This window comes from Parasteatoda tepidariorum, chromosome 5, assembly GCF_982258835.1.
Source record: "Parasteatoda tepidariorum strain Cologne lab strain chromosome 5, Ptep-v5.0, whole genome shotgun sequence".
NCBI classification, from domain to species: Eukaryota; Metazoa; Arthropoda; class Arachnida; order Araneae; family Theridiidae; genus Parasteatoda; species Parasteatoda tepidariorum.
In genome coordinates, this window is record NC_141759.1 from 22,735,900 (window position 1) to 22,748,486 (window position 12,587).

At 31.2% G+C, this 12,587-nt stretch overlaps 1 protein-coding gene across 2 annotated transcripts in view; it reads right to left on the reverse strand.

The window, feature by feature from the left end:
* LOC107457429 (uncharacterized) overlaps positions 1–12,587 on the reverse strand; it is a 78,065-nt gene that overhangs the window by 1,640 nt on the left and 63,838 nt on the right. Inside the window, exons 3-4 of one of the 2 annotated variants that reach the window (XM_043052286.3) lie at positions 11,942–12,211; positions 10,027–10,197 (exon numbers count right to left, since the gene is read on the reverse strand). In XM_043052286.3, coding sequence (XP_042908220.1) covers positions 10,027–10,197; positions 11,942–12,211 — 441 coding nt within the window. The remainder of the gene's footprint in view (positions 1–10,026; positions 10,198–11,941; positions 12,212–12,587) is intronic. The other variant, XM_043052289.3, reaches the window with a different exon arrangement.

Consider the following 12,587-nt stretch of genomic DNA (forward strand, 5'->3'; position numbering starts at 1 on the left):
ACTTGATGTCAAATAAAAAAATAAAAATAAATTACATGATTTTTACGTAAAAAATTACTAGATTTCAAAAAGTTATCAAAACGAAAAAATTACAAGATATCGAAACAAAAAAATTCACATTTTCTATCATATATGAGTTTTCATATTGTTTTTAAGAAAGGACCATCAATCATCATTTTAGTGAAAAGATTCAGAAGTAAAAATTATATTTTCTGGTAAAACAATTACAGTTGAGTCCCGATCATTTGCTAGTAGATTATCCGCGGTGAGGATTATTAACCACTTGAGGGCTGCGCCCCCTGCTCGCTAACGCTCGCCAACCACCGAAAATTGCTATGCAATCTTATATGGTTTGCTTCGCAAACCAAGATCGCTTCGCTCGCTGCTAACTTAGCTTCATTGAAAATGTACAAAATTCTAAGAATTCAAAACAATCATTCAAATCCATATAAAAACTTTAAAAAAAAAAAAAAAATTACGTCTTTTTAGTAAATACTAAGTCATTAAAATAAATTTGAATTCAAATAAATGACATGTAATTCTTTAAACCTCTTAGAAATGTGCTATAGTATAAAATCTTAAAGCGTAACAGCACGACTGAAACTCATTTTTCAAAGAATAACTAATAACAGTAATAAAACAAATAAATTTGCGATATAAATCAAAAATCGTCAAATAATTTCGTAATATATAAATTCGTGAAAAAAAGCGCTTTCGACAAAATACTAAAATATCGACAAAGACTACTCACTTCTGCCTAGCTTAATAGTATGAGATTGCCGCAGCTGATAGGGTGAATTTCGGAAGAGATCACATTTGGTAAGAATGCTCTCTCTCTCTCTGGTTATCTCAGTTTCCGTTTTTAAAAGCGCTATATGTTGAGCCACCTCAGCTAGATTTGGCATGTGTCATTTTTAGCGGCAAACAGTGTTTGATTTTCTAACGTTGCCATTCGGGGAGTTGTAATGAGGCTTTTTTTGTCGCCGTGTAAGAAAAATATATAGATAGATTTTTAAACTATTACACATATATATATTTCTAAATATTGCATTTTCTTTTTTGTAAATATATATATTTCTAAACATATGTTTTTCGAAATTATTAGCCCAATTAAACTAGGATTTCTACTTAACGCGTAAAGAAATAAAAATTTGTTAATACTGTGTAATATGTTTAGATAGCGTCATTTATGTGCCTGTCTTCTTTTATTTCCTCTCCTACACTCCCTCGTTACGTGTCCAATTTGAATATACATTTTAACATTTGAGATTTCTGCAGAATATTTTTTTGCATTGGTATAAACGTATGGCAGAAAATTTTAAAGTAAATGGAATTTCCATTTCATGTTTATTAGAATTTTTCAAACTTAATCTTTAGCTTATGTGACCTTTTGTATGATTGTTAAGTTATTTAGTACAATGATGAACTGAATTCTTATAATTCTAAATTCTCTAATAAATTCTAATGTTCAAAGATGCAACAGGCAACTAAAAATATAAGAGATGGTAGAAACTAAATTCATTTTTGTTTATTTAAACTATTTAATTTAACCAATACCACTACTTATGTTGCAAAGTAGTGAATTAAAAAAAATATGTTTGAAAATTTTTTAAATTTTAATTTTTTCAACAGAATTACAACGATTTGGAAAATTATTTTATAATGCTATGAAAATTCTGTACTTGATAGAAGGGTAAGGGGCCGTTCAAAAAGTACGTACATCCCGAAGGGGGGGATTTTCTATTTTGAACGGTGGGGAGGTATTATACAAAGTACGTACACTATAAGCATACACCAAATTTAAATTTGACTTTTTCCTACACATGTATTATACATATGTTTGTTCTTGTATTTTTTTTCACACCGCGACCACTTGTTAGAATGAGTAAATCAGTTCTCAAAAAAAGTTGTCTCGCAAAATAAAGAACTGCAAACACCAGACTGTTTAAATAATTTAAATGAATAAATTATTTTAAGTAAATATTTAATTTTATTTAAAACATAATTATTTTAATTTTAATTTAAGGGGGGTAGACTAATAAAATGTACATACTCTAAGGGGGGGGGAGAGTAAGACCTTATGTACGGTGATGTACGAAGGGGGACAGGGGGTTAAAATTTCTCCAATTTTGTGTACGTACTTTTTGAACGGCCTATAAGCATTTTCTTCAACATTTGAGGGTATGCATACCCTTCTACGTTTGAAGTTTCTGCAAAATATTTTTTTTTCACTGAAAGAGAACTAAAGCCATAAATTTTGAAACAAATGCAATTTATAAAAAAAAAAATTCTCAGGAATAAATATATAACTACTTGTCTAATTGATTTTTTACGTAACTGTTGAAACTATTTATGTTCGGTGTAAACAAAATTCTTTTAATGAAATTTATAAAAATATTTATACCTTACCTTTCCTATCTTGAGAAAAAATAATTTATAAAACTATGGAAATTCCGCAAAATTTGGAGGATAAGTATAAGTTCATCCTTACATCATTATGAATGAGGAAAAAATGAAACGATGCTCAGTACTTAATAGTAAAAATGCACACAGGGTATAATTGCACAATCGGCTATTGATAGAAAATATTTTTTATCGGTCAACATGTTATGTAAAACAATGTTTTCCTTAACTAAACTTAGAAGAGGAAAAGCTGCTTACATCAATCCATGAGAATGGCAACGAAAATAATGCAGCTTTTACATAATGAATCTTTCATTACTTTACATTGTTTCAAGGGAAGCATTTAAAATATAAGAACAGTTTCTTGCAAACCGTAAAGAAACAAATTACGTACTTTTTTTTCGTAAAATCCTTGAACTTGACCTTCTGTTACTTTCTAATAAGTTATAACTTGAAACACGCAGCTTGAGGTCTCGAAAAAGTTACACGTGGCTCAGACTGTTTTTAGGCGCATGAATTAAAACGCATAGGGGATAAGGGCTAGTGAGGACATGGGGCTAGAGTACACAAATGGGATATTTCTGACATTTATCACTCAAAAATTTCTGGTAAGTTTTGGTAAGTAAGTAGTTTGGTCATAAGTACATTTCATTTGGCCATCACAAAACTCTTTAAATAGAAAAAAATATTTCTAAAAAAAAATAAAAAACAAGACTTTCGCGGTAAAGTAACTTCGTTAACTTTTCCTTTAATTGGAATATTAAATAATTTTTAGTCTTCGTTTTGATTAATAGGAGTTATAAAACTATGAATGAATATGCTTACCTCATTTGTTAATAGTCACATTTGATTACCCTTGCCTTTTTTTTTTCAATTTATGAACAATGAATTTATAGGAACTAACTGCTATACAAAAGATTGCCACGGTCGACTAAATATAAAAATGTGGTAACTAATAAAAATTATAATTTTACTAAATGAGATCAAAATTAGCAACTTTTCATTGCATGTTTCTTTCAGTTTACAATTAAATTTTATTTAAAAAATTATTTTGTATTAAGTAAGAGTTATTTGACATTAAAGTCAGAGTGGTAGTTACGATAAGAAAATAAAGAGACAATAAATAAATAAAAATAAATTAAATTTCTATATTTTTAGTCGAGTGTGTCATGCCTGTGCACAGGGTTAGTGTCCACAGGCCAGTAATAACATAATATTTTAGAAGTGGAAAACATAATTCAACTTCTGCGTTATTCGACATTTTACATACAAACCTTAACGTGCTTAATATATCTAATATATATAATTCTCTTACGTGGCTCCCAAATTTTGACTTTATTTCTTTTCCGCCGGTGGCAACATTTGCTTTGTTTTGTTTACGTTACTATTTCTCTTACACGGCGAATCGACCAATGATTACCGCTAAAAATTTCACATGCGAAATTTAGCTGAGGTGGCTCAAAATATAGTGCTTTTGAAAACGGAAACTGAAATAACCAGAGAGCATCAGCTGCGACAATCTCATACTATCAAGCTAGGCAGAAGTGAGTAGTCTTTGTCGATAGATCTCTATTTTAGTATTTTGTCGAAAGCGCTTTTTTTCACGAATTTATATATTACGAATTTATTTGACGATTTTTGATTTATATGACGAATTATACTATAGCACATTTCTAATAGGTTTAACGAATTACATGTCATTTATTTGAATTCAAATTTATTTTAATGACCTAGTATTTACTAAAAAGATGGAATTTAAAAAAAAAAAGTTTTTATATGGATTTGTATGATTGTTTTGAATTCTTAGAATTTCGTGCATTTGCAATGTACCTAAGTTAGTAGCGACGAAGCGAGCTTGGTTTGCGAATTAAACCATATAAGATTGCGTAGCAATTTTCGGGGTTGGGCGAGCGTAAGCGAACAGGGGGCGCGGCCCTCTAGTTTTAAGAAATGCTTCATAAGAAATTGCATAAATAATGTGAAGTTCTAGTTTTTTATAACAGTTTTTGAAATAGTCCTATTTTGAGTTTGTGACTGTCAATATTCAATTCCGCAGATTTGCAACTTTGAACCCAACCTAGAAGACAAGAGTTAACTCCTGGATTAAGGATTGGGATAAACTAGCCTTCATGGAGGACTTTCATTGGGAACTCACCCGAATATGCGTTTTATGAAGAGGAAAACCCCCAAAACTTTCCCCCGGTTGACCTGACGAATATTTTACGCCAGCACTGTTCCAAAAATATTCAATTTTTAAAAGTTATTAATTGTTAAAAACGTTTTTCAACTGAATATCAAATATTTTCATAATTTTTTGATAATACCAAATATTTTGATAGCCTTATCAGACCAGCGTCTAATTTTCAAGGGCAACCATAGACTTTCATGCTAATTTACTTCGCTTTATGAGAGAAATTTTATTAGTTCTAACAAAATTCATGTTTATAAACTTATTCGACATAGTTTACTCTAATTTTTATTTATTTCTATCCAAATATGCCTTGATAAAATTTATTTTCTCACAATAAATTCAAATAAAGAAACAGAAAACTTTTTTTGTTTTCTCATTTTTATGATAGACTATCTAATAACATTCAATCATTTAAAATTACAACTCTAGCAATAAACGCTGCTCCCGAATAATGCCAGCAGTTTCTCAGTAGCCAAGGTTTCAATCAAAGTTAACCCTAATTTAAATCACGTGGAAAGGGCAATAACTACATTTTGTTCTAGCAGTGAACTATGCTGCCCTTTCAAGGTCAAAGGAAATCACGTTTTGGTGGCTGTTAATTTATGATAGGAGTAATTACTTATTTAGAATATCAGATAATTATCGGCTGCTATCACTCGATTACCGTTTTCAATTTGCATTTCTTTATTGTTTATAGAAATATATTCTAAGAAGGAGATATGTATTCCATGGTCACGTTTTATATTCATTAAAAGTAATTTAAAACTGCGTGAAACATAAAGCGAGAAAAATAGTGTTTGTGCATATTAAAATAATCGGTACAAATCAATTAATTTTATTTTCCTTGACTTTTATAAGAGGGAAAAAAATAAATTTTCGTTTGAGCATGGAAACTTGAGTTATTATATATACCAAACTAAAATTACGTGTAAAATTATCAGCTATTTAGAGTTATGTTATTGTTATACTTATTTATTTTACTTTATTCAGTCATTTATAATTTTTTTTAAAAATTGTATCCAAAGACCAGAAGTTAGGGATCTCAATTTGTTAAAAAAAATTAACTTAGATAAAGGTTTTTTTTTTCTTAGCTGCTTCGGTAATGCTTCAATCTGGCAATCCTAAGCTTCGGCTCCAACGTCAAAAAATGAAATCTGAAGTACTGTATTTTGACGGTTTTATTCAAGATATCTCACTAACATCGCTATGTATTGAAAAAATTGTAAACGCTACTGTCAAAGTTAATTGTGAGGAAAGGCTTCAGGTATTGTGGAAAACATAAGCTAGCTCCTCCCTGAGACTTTCTGGAGATAGCCGATAATCAATAAATTCTAAAACTTCATATATTGCAATTTGCAGAGAAAATTGGTGATCCAAGTTCGATCTCCCAGCAGGACAATGTCTCCACTTACGCTGCCTCCAAAACTTTCACCATGTTAATTTTTGAAATGTCTTGATTGGCCTGTCTTTTCTCATGACCTCTATCTCAAAGAAACGTGATGGTCCTTTCCTATTAAGACTGTAAATACGTAAGAAGCAGTTTTAGTCTGACTGCAGAATTTTGACTGCATCTTCTAAGCGTCTCCTAAAATTGATGCAATTGTCTACCTAGAATTTATAAAAGGTGTTCGGTCTTGGAACCTTCATTTGATATTTCTATTATTGCCAGCCAGGAGGCGGAGCGGTTAGCGCGCCTGACTGCAAAGCTAATGGTTGCGGATTCGAATCTCTCGCCCAGGACATGGATGCTTCGCTCTGTGTGTGAATGAAGTGTCCTTTGTGCGCTCTGTGTGTCTTTTGTGTGAATGTAGCTCACCCTATGAAAGGGTATCTGTGGCAGTGTGGCGTGGGTAATGTTGCTCGCGTCCGTGACTTAGTTCAAAGGTGCCCACCAGGGAACGTTAAATGAGCAACACTTCCGGCATCTTCCAACACGAAAAACGAGAGTTCTGTGCCTGCCATTAAAAAAATATATCTTTATTCTCGCAGCACCCGTGATGAGGAACGCTTTACCTAGTTAGTTGAACATCAATTCTACTGCTAGCCAGTTTTGAGGTCGTCGGGCTACCGAAGCGGGGGTGTCATCCCCTCCGCAGAGGATCAAAATTGTGATGGCATGTCTTCGGATCATTGTCAGGGATGTTGCCCAAACCGTCGCCAATAGCCCATTGTGCAGCTCTAGTGCGACGTAAATTAACAACAACAACAGCTAGCCAGTTTTGGCTGTTGTATTATTAATTGGAGCTTACTATGGTGAAAGATGTTTGTTGTAACTATGTATATGGTTAAAAATTAAAAACCTTTCAAGATATTTCTTATTGCATTTGTCGTCAACTAGAAATAGATAATCAGCACCTATGGAATCGTATAAGCAAATGGAATGCAACATCGCGTTTTTTTAAAATAGATTTTAAAAAAATATGGAGGTCTTTTCGAGACTATTTTTGAAGTAACTTAATGTAGATGGGACACTTTATGTTTACTTATTCGATGCATTTTTCTATCCAGGTAGAGCAGGAAGTGAGTCACTCCTTGTAAATATGTGTTAAAATATGGATTTTCTGAATGTATATGCTTGGTTCTCATTGGTGGTCGTTGTGCCCAACTACAGAAAAAAAAATCAAGGCGGTTTCATTTAGTTTGGGCACACTGTATCTTTGGTATTTTATAGCAACTATTTTTCATGATTCTTCAGATTCTTCTATTTGGTTGTAACTTATAAGTCAAAACTTATAGAACAAAATATTACTAATCAAAAGCAGAAATTGCAATGACACGCGAAAAGCAGCTCATATCTCTAGACTCATATGCACGCCGCACATTTCGAGTCTTACATGCCGCTCAAGTCTCATATGCATTTATTGAAATGGTGCATTCGCCATCTGAAATTTCTTTTCGAGGGATACAATAAAATTGTCAATCATACTTATTTTGATTGAAAATTCTATTCTCTTTTTTTTTTTGAGAATGTTCTCGTCTGTCTGAGTGTTTTATTTTCAAATTAAAAGCTATGGAATCGACATGATTTTGTAAGCTACTCACAAAGCGCCCTCTTCTTTTATGATGTTTATTTAAAGTGGTATTTTTACGTAAAAATTACCATTTCAAATAACTAAACAATCATGAGCTATTACTAATCGTTCTTGCAGGTGTCTTTCTTCTTTAAGTATTGCATGGTTTGTCAAAATTAGCTCAGTTCTTAATAGTTACATAAAAATATTTACCACATTTTTGTTCACACATCTGGTGTTATAACATTCCATTTGAACTATTGGGGTCGTTATATCGAGATTTTACTATATTAGTGTATTATGACCAGAAAGGTAGATTTATTATTTAAAATTAAAAACCACTGTTTTTAAATAGTTATTGGTCGTCACCTTAATTTTGTTCGAAATAACGCTATTTTATGAAGTAGAATAACACATTAGTCATAAAAGGCATCAAAATTGTTTTCCATTTACAGAAAAATAGAGCCGAAAATAATTTCGACACCATTAAGAACAATTTTTTTGTGTGAAATGAAAACAAATATTAACAAAAAAAAACTTCTTGTTTGGTTTCTTAACTTACGCTCACATCGGCATAAAGGTGGGAAATTTACAACATTTAAATTGGGACAGATTTTTTTGTGAAAAAAGAGGGTCATCAAAGCATCAAGGAAGCAGCCGTTATTCAAATAATAGCAAATTCAAATAATAACAGTAGTTGTGAATAACTCTTAACAGACATGACAACTGCTCCGGATTCCAGAAATTATTTTGAAAACGGTAGAGAACTAAAATCGATAATCGTTAATTGATCGTTAATAAAATCGATATTCCAGTTAATTGTTCCAACTTTTTAAAAGACTCAACACGGTTCAGTTGTTACAAAGCAGCGTATCACATAAGCCTATGAATTATTTAGAAGTAGTGGTGAGTATAAACACTATAATACTAATTTACTAAACTAAGAACCATACATTCAAAGACTACCACTTAAAAATATGCATCCACTCTCCAGAGTTAGGTGGTATCTCTGTCTTAATATAGTGGGGGGAAGGAATAAAAAAAGGGTAAAAATTAGCCCATTCAGTAGTAAGCAGTAAATTCACAATTTTCATTGTTAGCCAATTAAAAGTTTGTAAACATATTAATTATATTATAAACACATACGCCAGTAATTGTTTTTGGATCACATTTGTTTTGGATAAACCACAAACCTTCGCCAATTGCTGATTAATGTAATTCTAGTGCTACGTAAACAACAAATTTTAAGATAATATGCATTAGTTTTACTCACTCGTATACATCCACTCGAATAATTTAAATGAAACGAACATCTTTATTCTGAACATCAACTATATATTTCTACTGATTCGCATACATCAACTCAAATAATTTTCATAAAACGAACATCTTTATTCCGCACGTTGACTTTATATTTCCATTGAGTCGCATACATCCACACTAATAAATTTCCTGAAACGAACTTCCTTATTCCGAACATTGAATATATATTTCTATTGATTCGCATTCATCCACACGAAAAATTTTCCTGAAACCAACATCTTTATTCTGAACATCAACTATATATTTCTACTCATTCGCATACATCAACTCAAATAATTTTCATAAAACGAACATCTTTATTCCGCACGTTGACTTTATATTTCCATTGAGTCGCATACATCCACTCGAATAATTTTCCTAAAACGAGCATCTTTATTCTGAACATTGACTTTATATTTCTATGGAGTCGCATACATCCACACAAATAATTTTATTTTGTAAAGCGAACATCTTTATTCTGAACGATGACTTTATACTTCTATTGAGTCGCATACATCCACACAAATAATTTTCCTAAAACGAACATCTTTATTCTGCACGTTGACTTTATATTTCTATTGAGTAGCATATATCAAAATAAATAATTTTCCTGAAAAGAACATTTTTATTCTGAACATTGACTATATATTTCTGCTCACTGGCGTGCATCCACACGAATAATTTTTCTGAAATGAACATCTTTATTGTGAAAAATGACTAAATGTTTCTACTCACTCGCATACATCCACTCGAATAATTTGCCTGAAACGAACATCTTTATTCTGAACGTTGACTTTATATTTCTATGGAGTCGCATAAATCCACACAAATAATTTTATTCTGTAAAGCGAACATCTTTATTCTAAACGATGACTTCATATTTCTATTGAGTCGCATACATCCACACAAATAATTTTCCTAAAACGAACATTTTTATTCTGCACGTTGACTTTATATTTCTATTGAGTAGCATATATCCACATAAATAATTTTCCTGAAAAGAACATTTTTATTCTGAACATTGACTATATATTTCTGCTCACTGGCGTGCATCCACACGAATAATTTTTCTGAAACGAACATCTTTATTCTGAAAAATGACTAAATATTTCTACTCACTCGCATACATCCACTCGAATAATTTGCCTGAAACGAACATCTTTATTCTGAACATTGACAATATATTTCCACTCTGAGTTGTCATTCAGTGCTGCTTGAGGTGGGACAAATCTAGTTCTTGCTGCACAAACAGGCTTCTCTTCTTCCTCTGACTGACGACGAACGATTGGTCTGAAAAACAATTACAAACATTATTTAAAACGTCATTAGTAAACAATTCAACAATTTCAGGATTTACTGTGGTGTGTTATACTGTTGACTATTGGATTGAAACATAAAAGAACTATCGTTCAAAATTCAAATTTTCAGGTCGCAATAATTGTCATTGTAAACCCTAACTTGTCGAAATTTTTTTAGTCAAATTGTATTTTTTTTTTATATCTTATAGAATAGGCTTGAAATTTCCATCTAAAAAATCAAAAAAAATTTTTTTTTTTAAGAAACAAAAGTGTAAAAAAAAGGAGACATTTATGTTAAAAGCGTTAGCCCATTTTTAGGCTAAGTTATTAGGTAGATTCTGGGTTAATTCAACATTGAAATTAAGACTAAATTAAAAAAAAAATTTACGTGTAGATCTACAAAAATATTCATAAAGACATTAATTTTCATGAAAAAATATGCAATTTTCAAGTTTTAACGCATTCTACGAACTTATTCTGTAGATTCCAGGTTAGATTGAAGTTGACAGGAAGAGACTAAGAGTAGTTAAAAGTTTGAATTTCATATATATATATATATATATATATATAAACTTATTGTAACATCATGTTCTAAAAACTTTTTTATGATAGATGGGCCAATTGAAGAGGCGCTAATAGGCCATCCTCAGAAACATGTCAAAAATCCGTATAGTTTTTTGTTTGTCTTTTTTAAAAAAAATACATCATATATGACATTTTATAGTAAAAGTTTCGTAAGAAGCATCATAAGAAATGTCAAAGTCAAATTAATTATGCAGAAAAAGGTCGGATCAAATGTCTCTTCGAAAACATAGTGAATCGCTTATCAAAGCTCTTAACGCTTGTAGCGATAGAAATTAAAACCGATGCAGCTCTTATTTTACATTTGAATTTCGTCTCATTCGCTTTTATTTTATGATTCATGATTTAGTGATGACAGAAATAAAATTTGTTTTTCAAGATACCTATAGTGAATTTTAGGAGAAAAATAATTCATTTTTAAAAATAATATCTTAAAGGAGTCTTTCAAGAATTAAGAAATAAAAAATGTCACTTCATTACGCTGCTATTTATTAAACCTTTTAATAACCAAAACTATTGTTCTCTCACATGTAGTTTTTCAAAAAGATAAAATCTGATGACACAATAACTTAAGATATTTCAGTAAGACTAGACTGTATTCTCCAAATTACAGGATTAGATAAAAATAATTGAAACACTTCTTTTACTCACTCTATGTAAATAATCTTGCTTTAAGTACGAAATGTTTTGAAATATTTTACATGGAAAAACTGTTGACTCTGTTGTAATACTTCATGTCATTTTATTTTGATATTTTTATTTTCAGATATTTATTTACTTTAAATTTGTTAAAGCAAATCAAAGACTTTCATGACCATAAAATGTGATAATATTTTGATTTCTAATTATGCGTTTATAATGTTTTTTAAAAACTAAAAGTAAGTCACATTATAATTTATTAATTTAAATTAAGTGTGAATTTCCTGCAACTATTTTTGAAAGATACTTTTCTACAAAATGTGGCGCAAGGAACAGTATTAAAGTTTAAATTGTTAGCATATTTTTTTCCGAAACACTTTTGTAATCAACTCCAGAAGAGCCTATGGCCTATGTGTGGATTACGAAATTTAAAAAAATTAGTATGAGAATTTGATTTTGAACATGTAGAAGACATGAGTTTAGTGATTTTTCAATTAAAGATTAAAGCTCAAGACCTTCGTCTTCTATGTATTGATTGAGATGCCAAGGATGTGGCAACTGGTTGTCCAGCAGCATACCTCCATTGCACTTGTGCGCTTGGTAGTTGGTAGTCATAGTGCACTGCTGTCTGGTATACGATGTAGCCGTCGTGTTGTACCTTAGGGGGTCCTTCTGGGAGTAGCTCGTTGTTAGGTTCCACGTCTCCGTCTCTTTCATCCACAAATACGGTCGTGAAGTTGAACCGTCTGGCCTTCGCACTGCTGACTATTTGGTAAATGTGGTTGCTACAGAAAGAAAAAAAATCTAATAAATCAAAGATTATAGAAAAAAATCACTTCTCTGCCAGAAAAATAGGTTCAAATTTAAACCATAATATCGGATGAGTCTCCTGCAATTGCTAAGTTGAGCCCTGTTGTTTTAATTTTATTTTATAACCGTCGTTAAACAGCCGACCCAAGTTCATGGGTTTACGATTACTAACGTTCAACTCCGTAGCCTTGTAATTTTGATGATGGTAGTGATGGAAAAACTACCTATAATCAAAAATTCTAAACTGAAATAATTTAAATTTTGCTATCACTGGGAAATATTTTTTTATAAAGCGGAGCAAGTTGGCATCTCTGTTTTTGAACAGCTCCTATTTAAATAGCGACAGTTCTC